Source organism: Sturnira hondurensis, unplaced genomic scaffold (assembly GCF_014824575.4).
Source record: "Sturnira hondurensis isolate 20B ecotype Veracruz unplaced genomic scaffold, ASM1482457v3 Scaffold0021354, whole genome shotgun sequence".
NCBI classification, from domain to species: domain Eukaryota; kingdom Metazoa; phylum Chordata; class Mammalia; order Chiroptera; family Phyllostomidae; genus Sturnira; species Sturnira hondurensis.
The window spans coordinates 3,106,557-3,129,848 of NW_028093985.1; the positions used below are offsets into that span (position 1 = coordinate 3,106,557).

The 23,292-nt window shown below is 38.5% G+C and overlaps 1 protein-coding gene across 1 annotated transcript in view; it reads right to left on the reverse strand.

Annotated features, from left to right (window-relative positions):
• Nucleotides 1–340: 340 nt before the first annotated feature.
• ANKRD31 (ankyrin repeat domain 31) overlaps nucleotides 341–23,292 on the reverse strand; it is a 126,137-nt gene continuing 103,185 nt past the window's right edge. Inside the window, 4 exon segments of the mRNA XM_037032396.1 lie at nucleotides 341–665; nucleotides 11,768–11,898; nucleotides 18,975–19,115; nucleotides 21,128–22,127. Of these exon segments, the coding sequence (XP_036888291.1) occupies nucleotides 461–665; nucleotides 11,768–11,898; nucleotides 18,975–19,115; nucleotides 21,128–22,127 (1,477 nt within the window). The 3' untranslated portion in view covers nucleotides 341–460.

A 23,292-nucleotide genomic window follows, 5' to 3' on the forward strand; every position in this document is an offset into this window, starting at 1 on the left:
AAAATAAATCTGTAGTAATTTTAAATTTTTATTTCAAGATAAATTTCAGGGTAAATGGGGAAGGGTATTAGGACTTTAAGTTCTTGTCTGAGGCAGATTCACTCTCTGCAGGCCTTTTTCAGACCAACCATCACTCTTGTTTGTATCCTTACTTCCCTTAAGGAATAACTGTTATTTACACTAAAATAGAGGTGTTGATTGAAAGAATTAGTTTTAAATTTATGTTAGTAAAAAGAAAGCCAATGACTCAAAGTGGTTTGCTTCAAAATTGCCTTTATTTGAATGGCCAAAAAAGGTATTCATTTTACTTCAGTAGTTGAAAACTTACGTTTTTTCTTACAGTAGTAAACACACATCTTAAGTGTGTGTTAAAACAGGCCCACCAGATTGCAAAGATCAGATATGAACATTAGTTAATAATATAAACTAATACCTAATACATTATTAAGAAAAGAAGGTTTTAGAATGTTAGCTCCTCACATTCCACATAGAACTTCCAATGTTGATCCATTACATGGCATGGAAGAAATTCTTGATCGCTGATTAATAGTATCTCATTTATTTGTAGGTAATGTGGCATGCTTTGCACTGACTCTCCAGAAGTTCCTGTTTAAATAAGTGTCAACAAATTAAAAGCTGCCTTTTAAAAATAAGATTTAAATTTACTTATTGCAAATCCTAGTCAAGTCTATGAGGACACATAATAGGCTTTCTGACCAGGTCATTCTTCACTCACTCCAGTTTCTGTACCTGACATAAGCTGTAAATCAGCATCTGCTGATCTCGGTGGGAAGATGCCTGTTTGCAGTCTGAGACTCACTGATCCTGAAACTGGTTTCTTCAACCTCCCTGACAGTCACAGAGATTACTTTCTCAGAGGGCCGTATGAGCTCCACATGGCTCAGCCCACTGAATCTTATTCCACATATAGTACCAACATGGGCACAAACTCTGCCAAGCAGTTTCGGTTCGACATACCATATAGCCCTTTGTTCACAATTCTAAGCAATACAAATGTAGGCATAATTACACATCTGTGTGGGCATCTGGTGCTTTTGATGCCCAGTAGCCCTTAATCCTTCTCATGCTGAGTCCACTTGAATTTGCCCCTGGAAAACCAACCTTTTCCTCACACTTGGCCCATATGCTTCCAGTGGAATTTATTTAGATCTAAGCCAATCAATGAACAGGCACTGACTCAAGGATGAAAACATGACCCATTCAGAGTGAAGCGAGATGCAAGAAATCTTTGTTGAGTCTTCTGGGAAAGAATTCCATATTCTTCCCTTCTGAACTTGAACCTGGAGGCATGTAGCTCTGGGATAGAGAGGAGAGGCTGTTAGGGTGGAGCTGAGGAACAGAAAGCAAGAAAACTGAGTACCAGCCACACTGTTTGAAACCTGGCTTGAGCCTGAAGACCTCTTCCTGGTTTGAGGTGGTAGACTGTGGGGGAGGAGGGTTAAGCCAGTCTGATTTGGGTTCTAAAGTGTCACAACATGAAGAATCTTTACTTTTTTATACATGGTCCATATCTAAACATAATAATTCCCTTATAGAAGCCCCCCTTTTTTAGTAGACTTTCTGCAACAAGGTATCCCACAAAAGTTGGAGGTGGGGAGCACTCTTTTTTCAGAAAAAAACAAAGAAATAGGCTTTAAATATTACTTTAAATTAATTTCATTAAGGTTAGCTTAGCTTCATCACAGCAAGGATAGGCCTTATGCACAAAAACCCACTCTCTTTCCAAAGAGTGAGCCTTCCCACAAAAGTCGGGGCCTACGTAAAGGCACTTGTAAGAGAGGGCCGGCAGCGCCCGATGGACTTCACCTCATCTGTGACAAGAAATCAGCACCGTGGCATTCACATAGGAAGATCACCAGCAAAACTACATGCTGGTAGGCAGCAGCTTCAGAGGAAGCAACCTGCCCGTTCCCCCAGTTGAAATGCTGAACACAGAGTGGTCCAGACTTGGGATGCTTGAAATACTGTAACAAAACTGTTTGGAAAACAGCACTTTCCGATGGATATTTGTTAACCTAGTAACTCCTAGAATTAAATTTTCAATAAAGCAATGCTAATGTTAACTATATTTTCCTTTTGCCTTTTCATTCCCATCATTCATCTTTGTCAAATAAAAAGAAAGATTTTCACATATGTGAAATCTTTCTGTAAAATTGTGAAGTGTTATTCACTCACTTTGCACTCTGTCTTTGCTCAGAGATGAACCTGGGCTCTCTCTCCCTTTACGACTGTAATGAATTAAGAGAAGGGGACCATTTTAGGCCTACCTCCTCTTTTTTTAGTAGGGCTATTTTATTACTAAAGTCAGTAGTGTGTGATGGTTTTGATTTACTCTGTGTTTCTCAACAGGTTAGCCATGATACATCCACAAGACTTAATTGGTTGACATTCTAGCTAGTAGCCATGCACCTGGCTTCTCTTTCAAAGGGACAGAGGGCATGGCGGCTAAACTCCATCTCCATCTCCACTCAAGTTTACTGTCAACATAATACACTGCTCAATTGTGAACAGTCACGGGACTGTGGGAAAACTTCAAGTGGCTCCTCAGTAGCCATTTTCTGGGGAAATCCATGGAAAATGGTCTGGGAATATGCATATCACATCACAAAACATAGAATTAAGACCATCTTCTGCTCATTAGAGAATGGCTTCCCTTCCATAATGATCAGACTGAAAGGGAAAAAAGACCATTTCTTATAATACACCTGTTCTCATCACCTTTATCACTCGTCTTCTGCTGCCTTTCTTCTCTACCACCTTCACTGCACTAGGTATCTCTGAACTCAGTCTGCCAGGGCATTCCTTGCTGCCCATTTCATCCCAGCCAGTGTTACCCTATACTATCTGCTTTACCAGGATCCTACACCTTTGGCTGACCACAGCTTTTAGCTTCCAATTTTCTTTGTTGTTCACAAGAAAATTCCCAACATATCTGCAGAGTTGGAAGGAGGAAAACCAAACAAACAACACACATATACAGAAAAGTGAGCTAAACAGAGTAATTCCCAGGTAAGGAAATGTAAGAATACAGCAAATTCATTTCAAACTTATGATCCCAGCTTGAATTAAATTTTAGTTAACTGTATAATTGCTATGTTATTTTATCACATAATAGTGCAGGCTTCAAAATTATTTGAATCATTCCAGGCAAATAACATTAGGCAAAGTTAGAGCCAAAGAACCTCACTACCTTTTCTTCTTTTTCTGAAGTTCAGCAAACCTTCAGAGATTATTTATATACATGTGTGTGTGTATCTCCACCTGAAAGCATGAATACTAGTATGTAATAATGTTTACATTATTTGCCTTTTCTTTGCTTAAACATGAAACATATTCATATTCATATACCTACTTTAAATAAGTGAAAATACATTGTGTGCTCTATATTGGTTTTCTGAGAAATAAATAAGCTGTGACTACTGTAGCTAAGGGCACAATTCTAGAATCAAGATTCTTTCCTGCAGACCCTAGTCTGGGCTCACTCTACAGCATATTCTGGGAAATCTCCTCTGGCTTCAGGGCTTATGCAGCTGAGCTTTTAATGTTTTATCTGTGTAAATGCTCCGAATGTTGCCTTTAGGAATGGTCTTTACCCCACCTTCCCCTCCTGCCCAGGTAACAACCCAGCATATACCATATCCTTCTGTAAGTTCTTCCAGTGCTCTGATAATAGTATCACACAGCTGCCCAACACTGTTTAGTATTTTAATCCTTGCACAACCATGTGAGATAAGAAAGAGAAAGAATCCAATTAGTTGGAAAACTGAGATTCAGATTTTATTTTTATTTAGTAATTAATTTATAGTGTTCAGTATACTCACTGTTATTTAATAGGTCACACAAAATAGAGACACTTATTTAAAAGTAAAAGAAAAGTGAACAAAAGTTTCCCCACCAACCAAGCCTATACTCTTACTTCAACCCTATTGCTCCCACCAAGCTTTGGGCCAGTCAGGAGAGATAGGACAGGTGAAGGGCCCATGAGAAGGGCACACGTGGAAGTTCTGCTTCCAGATTGAAAGCTCCCGAACACTGAAGTTTTACTTCCCCTCTAGCCCTGACAGTCATGTTAGGGGCGGGGAGCTGAGAGGGAATAAAGCGGCAAGATTCACACATCACTTATAAAATGTACTTTTAATAGATCTTAGAGTCCATAAATAACTGTCATTGTTCCATGGAAAGATCTTAGAAAAACTAGGTTGTTGTGATGGGCATACTGTCTTACTGACAGGTAAGACACTGTGACACTAGGTGTCACCAAGAAGCATATACATGCACATAGACGTAAGCAGCCTGACCATAATGACTATTTTTTCCAGTCCTCACTCTGGGAGGATTAAGTGGAACAGCACTTGAACATCTAGTTCTGCTTAAGGGGCCAGGCCTCTCCTGAGCTCTTGAGCCTGAAAGAAACAAGGAGGACTAAGAAGATTAAAAAAGAAGCTCTATCACTGAAAGAATTTTTGTGTAAGAGAAATTAGAACCCTGGTAGTAATTTAATCCCTTCATTGATCAAGTAATGATCACCTTCTTTGCAATGATACCACAGACATCAACTTGTAGCTTTGTGACAAAGAACTTTTCCATCAGGAACTGTGAAGACAAGCAATCTACTCCACTGAAGGATAGAAACCTCCTCCCTTTAATTTTCACTTAGAAAAGTTTTCTTTTTTAATTTATTCAATTTTTAGTGAGACAAAGGAATGAGGGAAAAAGAGAGAAAAGCACTGATTTGTTATTCTACATATTTACGCATTCATTGGTTGCTTCTGGTATGTGCCCTGGCAGGGAATTGAACTCACATCCTTAGTGTGTTGGGATGATGCTCTAACCAACTGAGCTACCTGGGCAGGGCTTAATGTTCACTCTTACTTGAGGCAGATTTCCCGAGGCAAACACCTCTAAGATCTGTGAACAAAGTTCCTAAACGGAAGCCTATTTAGCAGCCCAGGACAACTAAGAAAACAGCTACTTATGTGGACGTTCGGCTCCTCTTGTTGTCCCCATTTTCAACAGGAAGTGCACACCGAGAAACCTTTCTGCTTATGCACAAACTAGAGAGAAACACATCTTCCACCATTAGGATCACCAGACATTCAATGTTCTGCATAACTATACTTAAACTGAATTGCTAGATTCATTACCAGGCAAAAGAATGGGCTCATACAACCATTCTTGGTACCTAGTTGTCCAAATTAACACTTCAAAATAACAAGTTATTTAAATTAAAATAGTTTTAATTTTTACACTCTAATTTTTTTAAAAAAATTCTCTTAATAGGTCAAAAGCAAAAATAATCAGATTTGTTATTTTATCTGACGGTTTACTTCTGAAACACCACTAACCTGTGAACTGTTCATATAATCCATTTTACCTCTCTGGCTCTGTTCTGTCATCAGTAAAATAGGCCCAAGATGAGTTGATATAATAGGTTCACTTCTAACTTGAAAATTACTGAACTCAGACTTCCATAATTTATTCATATGAACTAAGCATTCCACATTTCATCAGAAGTGTGGGATGACACTTTGCTTCCTCTAGTTATAAATGGAAATGAACATACTTATACACACATTCTTATTCTGAATTAGAAATAGAATTACAACTAAAGGCAAAATGATTAAGAATTATTTTGACAGATTATAAAAATATATCTGTTCTAGTTGTTCTAGTTGTTCTGAGGAAAAAACAACAACTAGTTGTTCTAGTTGTGCTGAGGAAAAAAATTCTATTATGGCTACTTAAATAAAAGCTCAGTGCCTTTGAAAAATAAAGGGATCCTAAGGATAAATATGGTGGTGGATTACTATATGATTTGATTGTTAAAACTAAATTAATAATTTGATATAGATTCACATTAATAAGATGAAGAGTCTGTGAAACTGTAGTGGAATCAAAAAATAAAGTTGAATATTATATTTGAAGTTTAAAACTATGTCAGCCTTTATTCTTTGGGGAAAACTGAAATTAACTGGGTGGTTCCTTAAGCTGAATTGGATTTGAGGTACTTGATTTTACATGTAAGGTTGCAGGGTTTTTATGTCTTTGTAGTGCAGTCATGAACCCTGGCGTTCTACCGAAAAAGGAGGTCCTAAATGGCCTAATGTGTGTAAAATAATCTGGGAGAGGGCCTGGCACAGGGCAGACACTCAACAGAGAACTGGTTTGCTTCTCTCTCTTCTACCCTATGAGTTAGGTCAAAGGAGGATTAATCACGATACTAGTATGAAAAACATGATGATGAAAATAATGAGAAAGAATCACAAGTTGTAAACAGGAGCGGAAATAAACCCTCTGCTCTGTTATCATGCCCCATCTTCCTTGGGGTTTCAAGGTTTAAGAAATTGTTAACCACATAAAACAGAAGCACCTGTGAATGTTTGTGCTCTATTACATATACTTTTACAGAGAAATGAAGCACAATAACAGCACTGAAATGATGAAAACTCTTTAGAGTCACTTTTATTTACAGCAGATTATCAGTAAGTTAAGGACCATTTTTATTAAAAACAAGAGTCTCTCTTTTTTGAAGAAAAATGCTCTGTTTTCAAATGAACAAATGATGTTAGGTCCCCATGAAAGAAAATTCTGTAATTAGCCTGCACTAAATGATGACTTGGGAAGAGAAGCATTTCAGAAAGATGTTTCTCTCTCTTTTTGCTTAGATGAATATGTTTAGTTTAATGTGCTTTAAGTGTCTTGGTACTACAGTGACAGGGGATGTAAATATGTACAATTGGTTTTCCAGGTAAATATTAAAATGTGATCTAGCTTAACAGAACTTTTAAAAAAATTTGTGAAAAACATGTCAATGTGCCCTAGCTGGTGTGTCTCAGTGGACTGAGTGCCAGCCTGTGAATCAAAGGGTCACTGGTTTAATTCTCAGTCTAGGACACATGCCTGGGTTGCGGGCTAGGTCCCTGGTGAGGGGCATGTGAGAGGCAACCACTGATGTTGCTCTCCCTCTCTTTCTCCATCCCCTCCCCCTCTAAAATAAGCAAGTAAAATCTTTTAAAAAAAGAAAAAAATGTCAATGTGTTTAATGTGCTTATACACAGTGATCATGAGTTATGCAGACATTTGGGAATGTTTATCTTCCATGATGTACTGAAATATCAGTGAAGATTCCCTCAATAACACAGAACAGGAACTACCACCAACTAAGCAAAGATGAGAGAGAGGCTTGGGATGAAGTTGTAAAATTTCAAAGAAAAATACACCACAGACTCATTCCATTTTAAAGCTTAAAAGGACTTTAGAAATAGATACTTCAGGGATTTCATCAACAAAATTTAATTTTTAAAGGCTGGTGTTTGTTTAAAATTGTTATTTGGAAACAACATATATTTTCAAATTTGTTAATATACCACATTTTAACACTTGAGTCCATCAATACACTGACTTGAGTTACCGATTTAACTAGTTGGGTTTTTTTTTTGGTGGAACTCAGAATAAAACTCTTCCAGCATTTCTGATTAAAAGAAGAATGTCTTTAAATGGCAAGATTAAACTTTTTTTAAAAGATTTTTATTTATTTATCTTTAGAGGGAAAGTGAAGGAGAGTGGGAGAGAAATATCAATGTATGGTTTCCACTCATGTGTCGCCCACCAGGAACTGGCCTGCAACCCAGGCAAATGCCCTGACTGGGACTTGAACCTCGATCCTTAAGTTCGCAGGCCATGCTCAATCCACTAAGCTACACCAGCCAGGGCAAGATTAAAAATTTTTATCACTTATCTTCATGACTCAGGGATTTCTTGATACCATGGATCCAAAAGTAGGTATTGAGGTTGCTGCTATTTGTCCCACAAAATGTTAATATATATTATCTGATTAAAGAAGTTTAGGAAATGTTGGTTAACAAAGCTAAACTTATTCCTTTATAATTTCTCATAAAGAAGGGGAGGAAAAGTGGGAAAGAGAGAGAGTTTTCTTGAATTTCTGGTTCATAATATGTGAGGATCCATCACTCTTATATCTCATAATTAGAGGCAGAAAATTCTGATGAAGGAGATAATATTAACTAATCTAAATCCCATTTACCATTTGTTGATTTCTTTACCAGAAATTCCACTATGGCCTGCTGAGATCTAGTGATATCCACTTATTAAGATAGTCAAATATGGTGATGGAAGGAGACCTGACTTAGGGTGGTGTACACACAATACAATATACAAATGGTGGTTACAGAGTTGTACACATGGAACCTATACAATTTTATTAACCATTGCCATCCCAATAAGTTCAATAAGAAAGTAAAAACAAAACAATCACAAGTAAATCCAGTCTTAAAGTAGCAGTGCTTTGAATCATATTCATGCATGCACTCACGCGTTCAGTGAGCACTGTTCAGTGAACACTCACCCAGATGCTACTGTGTGCCAGGCACTGGGGAATATAATAGGAAGCAAGGGCACATAAAAGTGTCTCTAAACGCAAAGATCTTCTCAGTCTACCAGGGGATTAAAATTAGGTAACCAGCAATTATTTATAATGTAGAGTTCTATAATGTAGAGAATTTATAATGATATCATAAGATTTGAACATCTCTTTGTGCAACGGTGTTAGAATCTACACACTTCTTATAAAATTAAATAAAATTTAAAAGTTTCCCTCATTTTTAAAAACACCTTATCCAAATTTTCCTTTTCCAACACCTATTAGCTTATTAGTTCCTCTACTGGGTCATCTAAAACCAAGGTATGTCTGAAAGTGAAAGGGTATGCTACTAATAATTTTGCTGGACTAGGTCAAACCAGGATGCATGGTCCCTTGGTCCCAAAAAACTATATTCTGAGCTGTGTGATCATTAGCAAGTGTAAGAGAACAGCTTCTGTTCATGATCTGAAGTGGGCTAATGAAATCCACACTGACTCATCTTCCCTTCCCTGAACACATGCTGATGTGCAGAAGAGAGAAAAAGCTTCTTTCCTGAATGCTTTACTTATAATAGAATAAGAGAGTTTACATTTTTCTAACTTGCCATGTCTTCGGATTTCTGTAAGGTACCCCAAAACCAGGCACAGAAGAGTCCTTAAATCAAGAAGGTTCAAACAAAATTCCAACAGCAGCCTACAGAATGCCAGCAGGGACCTGCCTGTAGATTCCTAGTCCTAGATCAAAACAGCAAGAAATGGGTTGGCATACTGGCACCTCCACAGTTCTCAAATTAGCATTAATATTTTTTGAACGATCTAAAGGAAAGACAATTCAGGATTTAATAACAAGAAACTTTATACTGTTGACGACAGAAACAGCAGTTGAGAAGACATTTTTTGGTTTCATCCTCACTTACCAAGGAACTCTGGTCCCTGTGAGGAAGGAGATGCATGGCTGGGGCTGGACATTCATGCCTAGCACTAGAAAATCTGAGGAGCAGAGAACCTTTGTGACACAGGGAAGAACGTATATTTCTGCTTTGAGGTTAGAATCTAAGAGGAGAAAGAATTTGCTTGGCTCTTTCCTTCAAGTGTGTGTGTGTGTGTGTGTGTGTGTGTGCATGAAAGAGAGAGAGAGAGAGAGATACTGAGAGATCCTGTGAGCACTAGAGCAGGTGTACTTTTGGAATCAAAATGAAAGGCTGAGCCCTGGCTGGTATAGCTCAGTGGATTGAGTGCGGGCCTGAGAACCACATGATCGTGGTTCGATTCCCAGTCAGGGCACATGCCTGGGTTACAGGCCAGTTCCCAGTAGGGGACTCACAAGAGGCAACCATACAGTGATATTTCTTTCCCTCTCTCCTTCCCTTCCCCTTTAAAGATAAATAAATAAAATATTTTTTTTAAAAAACGAAGGGCTGAATGTACCAAATTTTCAAATTATTATTTGCATAAGAATAACATTCTACTACTCATTCGGGGTAATAGGTTTAGAGTAATAGGTCAGACAGACTGCATAAGAAGCACTTTTAAAAATTCAAGTGCCTAGCCCTGGCCTGGTCCCATACATCAAAAGGTTACAGGTTTGATCCCTGGTCAGGGTGTGTACAGAGGCAACCCATCAATGTTTCTGTCTCACATCAGTGTTTCTCTCCCCACCTTTCCTCTCTCTCTAATATCAATAAACACATCCTCTGGTAAGGATTAATAAAAAAGTTCAGGTTCCTGGACTCTACTCCAAGATTTGATTAGTCAGGGTTAGAAACAAAGACCATAAATTACTAAAAAAAACTACTTTAAGTTTCTAAAGCCCTTTAACTTCACCACAATTGTTGTTTTACCAGACCTGTTTCCCCCCAAATGATAAAAAGCACTTTTGAGGCTGTCTTCAGAAAGCTGAGAAAAATGTATTCTATTCTGAAGCCAGTGTTAGAGACAAAGGAAGGCCCTAAGAGGTTACGGCGGATAAGGTATCAAGTTTGGAGAGGAAAGTACTTCGAATTATTGGGGTTTGTTGTAAGGAAGGGAAAAATCCTGGAGCATCTTGATTAGGGGCTTGGTGGCAGTAATCCATTTGGTTTATGACTCTGGTTATCGCAGTATTATTTTATATTTTGTATCTCCTCTCTGCCTACATTGTTCCCAGCTAGTCTGAGACAGGAAAACTGAGTGGGGGGAAGAGGAGCTGCTACAGCAGAGAAGGGTAAGCTTAACATTGGTTATGTCTGTTTTCCAAAAATGTGTGCTGCCCCTTTAAGGTCACTTCAAAATCTGCTGCTAACTGGTGAAGACTACATTCTTTTCAGTTTTTTCAGGCTAAGATCGCATCAGATAAATCATAGTTGTTGACTGCAGAAAAGAAAAATACTATTTTTTCCCTTTTATAGGGCACTCAAAAAATCTACGTGAAGTACAGCATATATTAAAAAAAAGAAATTATGAGGGGAAGGTATCATTTCTTAAATTCTCCTAGAATCAACTGTAGTTAGAAACGGAGTGCTGCAAACAAACAGATAATAACAAGTATTGGTGAGGACATGGAGAAACTGGAAGACTTATACATTGCTGGTGGGATTATAAAAATGGTTCAGTTGTAGGAAACAGTTTGGCTGTTCCACAAAAAGTAATGTATATAATTATTCTACGATATAACAATTCCACTGCTAGGTATATACCCCAAATAATTGAAAACATATACTCAAACAAATACCTGTATATACGTGATCATAGCAATAGCCAAAAAGTGGAAAGACCCAAATGTCCATCAAAGGATGAATGGATTAACAAATTGTGGTATATATGGGACACACTGGGATATTATTCAACCACAAAAAGAAATGAGATACTGATAGATGTTACAATGTGGATGATCCTTGAAAGCATTATGCTAAGAGACAGATGCCAGAGAAATGCACAAAAGGTTATATAGGGTGGGGCAGAAGTAGGTTTACAGTTCATATGGAAAAGAACATAATAATTAATTAAAAAATAAAGAATAAATTGTGCCACAAACTCACAACTGTAAATCGACTTTGACCCCACACATTTAGAACAGACAAATCCATACAGACAGAAAGCAGACTGGTAGATCCCAGGGACTGGGGGAGTGGAGAGTTGAGTGTAACTGCTGAATGGGTGTGGGATTTCTTTTTGGGGTGATAAAACCAGGTATAAAAGACCTGCACCTGGAACTACACAGGTATATGGAACCACATGGAAGTGGTGGTTGTACAACATTGTGAATGTACTAAATGCCACTGACTTTTCACTTCAAAATGGTTATTTGAATGTTATGTGAATTTCACCAGAAAAAAGAAGACAAAAAAATCCCCAAACAAACAGCGTTTGGTTGTATTTTCCCCGTAACTAAGAAATGGGTATGGGTGTGCACATACCTGGAAGACAAGGCTGATGTTGCTGGGGTACCAAGTCTGGTTCTGGAGGAACGGGTACTTCCTCAGAAACATACTTTAGAAGTTCCTTACCCAGATATGTTACCTGCATATAATTAACCAAAGAATTAAAAAACTATATACATTTCATAAGGAACAAACTGTAAGTTTGGTAAAGTATTGACTGTTGTATATTAAGGATTGGTAAACTTCCACCTTCTTTTGTAAATAAAGTTTTATTAAAGCACAATGACACCCATTTATTTACATCTATGGCTGCTTTTGTGCTGTAACAGGATCAAGTAGTTGCAACACAGACTATGCCCATGATGACTAATGCATTTATTATTTTGCCCTTCATAAGAAAAATCTGTTAACCCCTGTCATATATCATTAATTCTCTCATCCACTCATTTATTCAAAAACCATTAATTTGGCACTTAATACTTAACTTAAAAAAATTATGTTGTATTAATAAAATTAACCCACAAAAGTAATGGTACTCTTTAATAAATCAGATACTTAACTAATTAGATTAATAAACATTTTGGGTCTATGCATTCAAGTTTTTTGTTATGGTTTGTTTGTGAACTTAACTATTATCAGCCCAAAAGGTTAGAGCTTAGAAATATCTACACATGAATGGGCCGGCAAATACTTGCCAGAAATGTTTGGGGCCTAAGTGTCTTTGGGTTCTCTACTCTTAGTTCTAGGGCAGTATGATAATATATCCCCAGAAGCTAGGTTCACTGTTGCTAAACCAAGTCTCAACTTGAACATCCCTCTAAGATTCCTTCCCATTACCTTTAAGCTCAGGTAATGACCCTCATGTAGGCTCCCATAACTTCTGTGCTCATATTTCTGTCAAGGCACTTCTCCCATTTAGATGAAATTATGTGTTAATGTAACTATAAGCTCCTTGAAGACAGGGCCTGTGTCATATTCATTTCATATTCTAGCATTTCACATAGTGCCTGACAATACTGGGGGAAAAAATCTCTGAAGTCCCAGCTCTTAAGCAAGCTTCTTAAATTTTCTGAATCTCAGTTTGTACATCTGTAAAACAAGTACCTCCAGCTTATTAAATTGTTCTGAAGATTAAGAGATTAACAGGAAAAGCATTTGACATACTACCTAGCACATCATCAATAAATCCTTGTTACTGAACAGAGCGAGGAAGACCTAAGGGACTGGGAAGGGTTAGATACCCTTTGAGCTCAATCCCATGACGAAGACTGTTAATGGAAATACACAGACCTGGCCTACCCAGTGTGCTAAACCCCTCTACTAGCCATGGAAGAAGGAGAGGTGAGGCCCCTGAATGTCATCTGTCAGTTCTCCAGACAACTAACAATAAGAAACAATGGATTTTGCTCATTATATGCCCTGACAGTATCCAATACACTTTATACACTCATCAATATGCAGTCTCAGAATGTTTTCACCTATGTCTCAGACTTAAAGTACATTTTTACCAGTTAGTGCTGGGCAATATAAGGTGGTAAAATTATACATTAGTGGCCTTAGAGATCTTAAACATACCAATGTGGTAATCCAGACACACAAAGAACACAACTTTAAGAAAATGCACTGAGCCCTGGCTTTAGTTGGTTGAAATGTCGCCCCATGTACCAAACGGTTGCAGGTTCGATCCCCAGTCAGGGCACATATGTAGGTTGCAGGTTCACACCCTAGTTGGGGCCCAAATGGGAGGCAACCTATTGATGTTTCTCTCATATCAATGTTTCTTTTTCTCCCTCTCTCTCCTTACCGCTCTCCCTAAAATCAATGAACATATCCTCAGGTGAGAATATAAAAATTAAAAAAAAAGAAAATCCACTGAGTTAAAAATCTGTTTTCCACAAGACAGAAGTGATTTGTTTATTTATATACAGAGAGAATGGAAGGGAGGGAGAGAATAACATCAATGTGTGGTTGCCTCTCTATGTGGCCCCCACTGGGGACCTGGCTTGCAACTCAGGCACGTGCCCTGACTGGGAATTGAACCAGCGCCCCTTTGGTTCGTAGCCCAAGCTCAATCCACTGAGCTAGACCAGCCAGGGCAGAAGTGATTTATTGAACAAGGATAGTAACAGATCTCTAAATGCTACTTCTGGAAATGGTCCATCTCATAATAGTGCCTGTGCTCTAGTTGGCTAATGCATAAGGGCACCATCCCACCCTAATGTAATAATGCAACACATTGCTCATGTTTGTGGTGATGCTGGTGTGAACAAGCCTATTGCATTGTCAGTAGTATAAAAGTATAGCATATACAATTATGTATAGTACATAATACCTGATAACAAACTACTATGTTACTGGTTTGTGTATTTGCTATTCTATGGAAAAATAATAAAGCATAAGGGCAAACATTCCTCACATCTGCCTATGACTCAAACTCTGATTCTTGGACTAAATCTCATCAGATGCAAATTTAGCTCACATGTCTAACAAGACAGAGGCTAGGTTCTTAGGGTCTCAGACTACATACTCTCCAGCAGTCTCAGCAACTTCACCACGCAAAACCCATCTTGATGAAGGGCACCTGGTGCCCCCTCCCCCTGAGGAGGTCAAGAGAGTTGTAGCTCAGGGTAAAGTGTATTCTGTGAAGGTACCTGTAGGTGGTTGTGCTCTTGCCTTCCTGAAAGGTAAAACTAGAGGGCTGCTTCGCCCTGAGGCCACTGATGCTTTCCCTGGGGCTCTTAATAGCAGATGATCCATTATTCCTCAGAAACCAGACTATGCTGATTCCCTAATATCATATTTAGAGAAGAAGTGGGGTATGGGGTGTGTGTGTGTGCATATTTGGGGTAGATGGATGGTTCAGTCAGCCACTATTCTGGAAATGTAGTGAATGAGCCGAGTGAAATGACCACTTAACTTTATCTTATCTTGGTTAGGTCACTGAAGAAATTACAGTACACTACTAGTTGTCATTAATTCCAGTAATAAATGTTTCTCTATACCTTATGTACCGACATGCATCAAGAAAATAATATGAAACACAACCTTCCTTTGAATATTAAAGAAGTGTCTAAGAATTTGTTTTCTTGCTGGGACTCCCTTTTATTTGAAAGTACCAGTCCATTTTTCATGTCTTTAGGAAAAACAGTTATTGGTATTGACTAATGAGAATTTGTTCACAAATGATAAATGACTGTTTTAATTCCATTTCAAGTTTTAAGAAGCAAGTTGACCAATTTTCACTATTCCAAGAGGAAGAAAGAGGAAAGGATGATAGTTTTGAATCTCAGGGGGGAGTAAAAAGGCAAAGGTCATTTGTTTAAGTTCGTTGCAACATAAAAACACATTGGGCCCTGGCTGGTGTAGCTCAGTGGATTGAGCGCAGGCCTGCGAACCACACAATCGCGGTTCAATTCCCAGTCAGGGCACATGCCTGGGTTGCAGGCCAGTTCCCAGCAGGGGACTCATGAGAGGCAACCATACATGGATATTTCTCTCCTTCTCTCCTTACCTTTCCCTCTAAAGATAAATAAATAAATAAAAGTAAATAAAAACACATTGGGACTAAGAAAATTAAAATACTTCTTAAGGAATTCAAAGACAAGATAAAAAGTAGTATCAAAGTGTAATAGCCACCTTGGAAGAGCTGATCCTAGCGAAAGGATAGGTATCTTTCCACTACTCACCTTCTCCCAACCACCATCCTTGAGTCCCCCCCTTTCTCTACTTCCCCCAGACACTCTACGCAGTCAGAGGCAAGAGAAGGGCAGTAGGCTTTTCACATTATATGTCTTCAGGATTCATACTTCCTGGATATTTGTATTTCAAAAGGACCCATATCTCCAACCCTCTCCTCTGAGTAGAAACTGAGCTCACAAGAGGTTAAGTTGCGACACATTGGGAGAGTAATTAATGGACTCAATGAGGCTGCCTGCCCAGATCAACAGTTTCCATCACTTGCTACATTCCCACTCCAACTTTTCCGTATCTTGATATTCCTAATCATGGTGCTGGGAGAAATTTTTTTAGAAAGTGTGTAGGGTGAGGGGGAAACCTTAGAGAAAAGGCAATACTACATCCAAAGGAGTAGGTGTATAAGGGTAGACATTCAGACACGAAAGCACTGGAATGAGAAGTATGTTTGCACGAGAGGTCTACCCTGCTTCTTGAGTCACTGCCCGAAATGGCAGTCTACTTATTCGCATGACTCCAGTCCTTGGCATCAACAAAAATGAACTGTCATTCCTTTTCTTATGATTTTCCTACTGCTATTACATCACAGAAAGGCATTTTTCCTGTGGAAGTGGGCAATTTTTGCTGCACAAGAATAAGGCTTTGCAGAAAGTCATAAAGGCAGCAAAATGATTCTTTGTGTTTTGAGTTTAGGGCATCCTGTTTCCAATTAAAGGAAGTGGGCCTCCCTTGTGTGTGGTTGTTGTAAATGTAAAAATAGTGGATAGGGAATCACTATGAGCTCAGGTTCTAGTCCCAGTTCTGGTACTTATTGACCCCAATCAGGTCACTTAACTGCATGCAACCCTGTTTTCTCATCTGTAAATAAAGATTATGGTTGACCTTTTGAACTCATGGGGTTTTTGTGACAGAATATACACAGAAGAAGTTTATAAACCACACAGTGCTATATGCAAGTCCTAGCATCTCCAACAGGAGGTCTTTAGAGACCATTTAGCACTGCTACTTATTTTTACACATAAGAAAACAGGTTCAGAAGAGTTAAAATGACTGGACTTAGATCAGTGATTCTCACTCAGGCTGCACATTAGAATCTCTGGAAAGCCTTTCTAAAAATGCTACCACCTGGTTTTTAAACCAGATCAGAAACTATGGAGCTGGAGTCCACTAGGCACTGGTAGTTTTTAAAAGCTCCCCAATGAGCCCTGGCTGGTGTAGCTCAGTGGATTGAGCACGGGCCTGTGAACCAGATGATCGGGTTCGATTCCCAGTCAGGGCATATGCCTGGGTTGCAGGCCAGTTCCCAGCAGGGGCCAGTTCCCAACAGGGGATGCATGAGAAGCAACCATACATTGATGTTTCTCTTCCTCTCTCCTTCCCTTCCCCTCTAAAGATAAATAAATAAAAATTTTTTAAAAAATTGTTAAAAAAAAAGCTCCCCAAATGATTCTAATGTGTAGGCAGGGTTGACAACTGTTGCCCACATCATGTAACTTATCAAGGGTGCTATCAGGAACAAGCATGGTCTCCTGTCTCCCACAGAGAAATCAGTCTGCCACATCAGGATGATGCCTAGGAGATTGTGTCAGTGACTGCAAACAGTGACGCCCAGTGGGAGTAAGCATCAGGCCCAGCTGCCGGGGTGGGAAGTATGAGTCATCTCTGTGTCTAGTAGCTCTGTCGCTCTGTCTTATGCAAGACAAGACCTAATTTTTTGGCATTTCTTGCCTGACAACCAACCATTCCTGGTCCCCTAGCCCCACCAGCATTCTTAAAACTAGTCAGTTGAAATGTTCACATTTAGCAATGTAACAAAAGCTCCTTTCATCAAGAAGTGACTGAATTCAGGAGTTACTCCAAGACAAGGAAAGGTATAGGCTGTTTCTGTGGTAAACTTTAAAAGAGGCTTTTAAATCTTGTAAACTCCATATTTTAATATAGAAACTCACTGGGGTAGTGTTTTTCAGCTTGGAGTATTTACTAGAAGTACATGCATGGCCTACAGAAATTTAAAAACTGTTAGTTTTTAGGATAATTTAAAAAATATATAATACTTCTCAGGTAACCTATATGAGTATCTTATATTCAAGAATTGCCCTAATATTGGTTCCCACACTTGCATGTGGCTTCACTATTACATAGGTGTTAAAAAATACAACTCTAATTGACATGGCTGGTAAGAAAAGATCAGAAGCAATGTGATATGTAAATGAAGTATAGAATAAGGGCTAAATGATGTCACAACCAGCTATGCAAAAGCAGGAAACGCAGTAGTTCCAGTAGAGAAAGAGAGGGGGAGACCTGAGTCATCACTAGGCACACGACAGCAGAGGTATGACAAGTTCAAAAGAACCTAAGCTACAGCAGTCAGTACCATATTCACACTGTGAGCATAAATTCAGTTTCAGCAAATGATATAACCTATCATAAGTTTAAGAAACTCCGTAAAAAAAGGAGGTTTTTTCCATGGGTTGTGTTAATTACTAATATGCAAATACGATTTATTAATCCATGGAAAGGACTGGGTAAGATGAATTGAAAGCAAGTGGTCTGCTGATACCAAGGGTTGGAAATTTAAAAAAAAAAAAAACTTTAGGAGAAAAAAAAAGGACAGATTATAAAGCAGAGAAAATTCAAAATGTGCTGATATAAGTGAAGGAACTGAAATACAGTTCTGGAAACATCTGCCACAAAGGTGGAGGAGACCAGAATGCATAGTTTAAGGATACAGATGAAGAGCAGGGGTTAGGAGAAAAGGTGGGCAGAGCTAAACTGGGCACAGAAGGAGAGAGGAAGCTATGCCTTCTATTAGTGCTGGACTGAGGCTTACTGTAAGAGCTAGCAGAGGCCAAAGACATCTGTAGTTCTGTGAAACAGTCATGGTAGGTGTCCAATTATTCACACTTTCCTGGGTGATTCATTGCAAGACTTCATTTAAGTGGTGCCAGAGACACCTGGAGGTGGCTGAGCATTGGACCTCAAGGGTGTCAGTCATCAGTAGTCTTAAAAGCGGTGGACAGACTGGGTTTATAAGTCAGAAGACAGACTGATGGAGAGGCTACTAGGTTGGGGAAGTCTGAATGAAAAGGAATATTTCTTTGAGAGGGCTAGCAATTCATAGATAAGACTATGTTCAAACATAAAGGTGCACCACAATTTCTTTCTATTTCAATTTTCACATTAATAGATTATTAATTTATCAGTGGTTCCAAATTTTCTATGTGAAATCACAAAGACCTGAAATCACTTGGGTTCAAGAAAATTAGGGCATTCAAATTTTTGAGACCAAGTGAAGAACAAGGAAGGAGAGGCTCAGTCAGCTGTGCAACCTTGCCCCTGGGAGTTCTTGTCAATAGGAGTGGTGGGGAAAAGCATGCAGCATATTGCAGAAGGGACACATGGGGACAAAAACAAGCTTGGAGAACTTTCAGATTTCTTTTTTAAAAAAGAAGTAGTTTTACCCCCAAAATGGTATCTTTCCATTTTAATAAGAAGTTAAAGATAAACTTAAGAATGACTTACCTTACTCCAAGCATAATTCCAGGTCACATAACTGTCACCTCCTAGAAGATCCTTGAGCCAGGCGACCGGGTTTTGATAAATCTGACCACTTTCTACCTTAATTTTACCACTCAATAAAACACTGGCTTTGTGGGTAGTCTCCTGAAGAAAAAATATTTTTAAAAAGATGAAATATGTAAACTTCTGCTTCTGGCCATGATGAAGTAACAGGAACCAGATTTACCTTAACACCTGACATAACCAAAAACAGACAATATATAAAACAATGATTTAACAATCCTCGAAACTCAATAAGAAAACAAGAAAGTAATAAAAATTGGACATAAGATTTCAACAGAGACTTCACCAAAGAACAAATACGAAGACAAATAGCACATGAAAAGATGCTCACCATAATTATTATGAAATACAAATTGAAACCACAACACATGTACTATTACACATATAGATATATCTATACTACATGACAGCATGGCTAGAGTTAAAAGGCTCATCATACTAAGTTAGGCTAAGTAAGGATGCAGAGGAATCACAACTCTCATTTATAGCTGGTAGGAATGTAAAATGTTACAAACAACTTTGGCAGTTTCTTAAAAAGTTAAATATACATTTACTACATAATATAATATTCAATATAATTCAGCCACCCCACTCATAAGTATTTACTCAAGAAAAATGAAAGCCTATGTCATACCCAAACTGCATATCAATGTTCACAGTAGCTTTATTTGTAGTGAACAATAACTTGAAATCATCTAAATATCTACCAAAGGTGAACTGATAAACTAGTATATGCATACAATGAACTACTACTTAGCAATAAAAAAGAATAAACCACTGATACATGCTACAACAAGGATGAATATCAAATAATTATGCTAGAAAAGAAGCCACACGAAAATAAATACATATGGTATAATTCCACTCACACGGGATTTTTGGAAATGCAGCTAGTGTACAGGAACAGAAAGCAGACCAGTAATTGTCTAGAGAGCGGCATGGGAAGGGAGCGGATGAAGGAGGCACACAATGGGCACAAAGGGATTTTGGGGCTTGAGGGACACGTTCATTATCTTGCTTGTGGTCAGGAATTCATGGGCATATACCTATGTCAACACCTGTCAAACTATACACCTGAAGTATGTGTAGTATAGTGTGTCAATTACACCTTAATAAGGCTCTAAAGGAAAAATAGCTGAAATATGAAAAGTTGTATTAAAATGTTATTATAGCTGATCCAGGGAAGTAACCACAACTGTCAAAATATAAGTTAATAAAACTAATTTACTGAATAAAATGTGATTTGCTTTGATTAATCTGAGGTAGGTATTACTTAGTAATAAATTGGTTAACAGGCAAGCAAACAGGAATTATCAAGGGATCTGAGATGAAGCTCAGATAAATACCATTAATACCATTAATTTGGTATTTAAATTACAGTTTGGAGCTTTAAAATTGATTTTTTTGTTCCTCACTTATAAGTAAAGCTTACTAGGAAAAGCCTCATTATCCAGAAATGGAAAGGGTTGGAAAGATCAGCCATTCGGATAAGTCCCAGTCAGCCAGGACTGGTACCTGGTAGACTGGTACATCAGCAAGGACCCTGCAATCTCTGCCACTTTGAATTCCTCTTTCAAAAAGTGAATGTGGGGAGAGAGGAAAGGAAGCCTCTTTTGTTGGCATTTCTAGTATTACCATTTTTTCCTCCTCTGTTTATATGCGGCATGTGATATTGTTTTAATTGAATCTAAACTTCAAGTCAGTTTTGTTTGTAAAAACAAACTGAGCTTCTGTGGAAAATGAATTTATCCTTATTTCTTATTAGGGGAATCTTTAACAGTACACTGGTAGTTCCCAAAACTTTGGATTCAAAGCCAGCTCCAACTTACTTTCATATTGTTCTCATATCCTTCCTGGTGCAGTGTAATTGACTAATTTTGGTCTGAGAGCCCAAAGGTGCTTGTGACTGAAATCTGCAGGTCAATTCTATGAGCATGATTTCACTGGCTAAGAAGACAGTGGTTGTGTCCTTCCACTCAAGAAGCCCAGTCAAACCCCACTTTGCTAATTGGGCTAAAATGCCTATACGAGGTAACACCAAAACTTACTCATTTATAAAATTTACATGATTTCAGAGAAAAAGAATAAGATACCTGTGTTTTGAATTCCAGAACGTTATTTCCTGGGTTAATTCTTCCTAGTACTATCAGATCCTTTATCTGCACACATTTCTTTTTAGGAGCTGCACTGCGGTTTAAAGGCTTTTTCGTAGATTGCTGCCTGCCAGGCCCAGAGGAGGCGGCGCTCTGACTGTCACTTGCACATAGAACAGCAAAAGCTGATTTTTTAAGATACGTTTTCACCTGATGCCGCATATCACTGTCTAAGTCATCAGTAACTTGATGTGTCAGTTTTCCTGATGCCCCCCTAGGTAGTTGCTGGGAAGGTGTTTTCCTTTTTCCTCTTTTCAGATCACAGTTGGAAAGAGCCTGACCACAAATGACAGTTGATGGAGGGGCATCATTTTGGGCAAATACACTTGTGATTTCTGAAGTATTTAATGTTCCAGTTTGTGCAGAAGGACTATAGGACTCATGACCTTTGGCTGTATTTTCTGTAAGATCATTTTCTTTTTGTGAATATTCTGCTGGAGCAATAAAACCAACAGGTTGGGATGGTAATTTAATCTGTTTAGTGCCATCTGAAGGTCTGGATTTTGATGACCCATCTAAGATATAGTCACTGACATTTTGTCTAGAATTCAGCTCGTTTCCAGAAAATCCTGCCCTTCTCGCTGTCTCTGAATTTAGACAAGTGTTGGTATTCTGGCTGTCACTCCAGGATTCCACAGACAACTGTGTTTCCTGTATGTGTCCACAAACAGGGCTGATGAGAGGGAAGGGACCTGAGGGAGGCTGCTCTGGATCTTCCAGACTGGTAAGCTCTCTGCCCTCCTTCTCACGAGAGATCTCTGAGCTGGATGGCAGCTTCTTCCAACTAAGACCAGACACAGGGGTAACATTCTTATAGTTTTGGATTTTCTGGCTTATTTTTTTCTGTGTTTTTGCCACAGCTAACAGGCTCTTCTGTCTTGTGGCCAAGTTAGCCAGTTGTTCTCTCAGGACACCATGCTTAAATGACTCTACAGATACCCTACAGGGAAGAAATAGAGAAAAAAATACAAACACAGTAGAAAACTTTTTAAAACAGTCATTGCATTTTAAAGATACTTTGTCTCAATTCAAATTTGATCACCTCAAAGTACACAAGAGTCTGTCTCTGCAATGTATATCCTTTGAGAGGGGGCTGATTCTTTAGGTACTTGAGTTGGCCTGTTTAAGGAGGTAACAATGTCGTTACCCACATTTATATCCACATTTATACTGATATCATTATTTAGCAGTTGTGAGTCAACCCTAAAAGAGAAACAAAACTTGGGCGGTCTATCTAGATATCCACTAGTCCTTTACTTGGAAGCTAGCAATTGACAGCCAAGTAGGAACATCATTCTTCTTCATACCTGTATTTATATATATGTAAACTAATTCTTAATATATATAAAGAATTCTTCTAGAGAATATATATATACAATATATATATATATATATAGTAGAGAGAGAGGAAGGGAGAGAAACATTTCTCTGCTGCCTCCTTTGCACATCCAATCCAGTGGAGGAGCGAACCTCAACCCACACATGTACCCCAACTGGGAATCTAATCCGTGACTCTCTGGTGCACTGCATGGTGCTCCAACCAACCAAGACACACAGTGGCCAGGGCAGGAACACCATTCTCCAAGTCTGAAGTTTGCCTACCTGTTTAGTGTGGAAAGGTGTGTCAGAAAGTAAAATTTAGAAGTTCCACTCAAATTCCCTTAGTTGTGGAGGAGTGAGATTATTTTGTAAATAATTATACCTGAGCTAGATCTGAGAAATTTAATTCAACAGTTACTATAATTGTACTTTGAACTTGTACTGAGGCATTTTCAAGCCCAGAGGGACTGCCTACATAAGCATTATCCTGTGTGCCTCCCCCAAACCAAATCTCTGAGGAGCTTGAGGACTAAGTGGGAGGAAATGACTCATTCACACCTGTCTTTCGGTTATACCCACCCATTCCACAGTTATCTTCAGGATATCTTGACACCTTATTTCCAGTGGTTCTCAAATTTTTTGTTCTCAGGATTTTATACTCTTAGAAATTACTGAGAAACCCAAAGAGCTTTGTTTATATGGGTTTAATCTGTCATTATTTACTACCTTAGAAAATAAAACTGAGAAAACTTAAAAACACAAGAGCACTCAAGCACACATTCCAT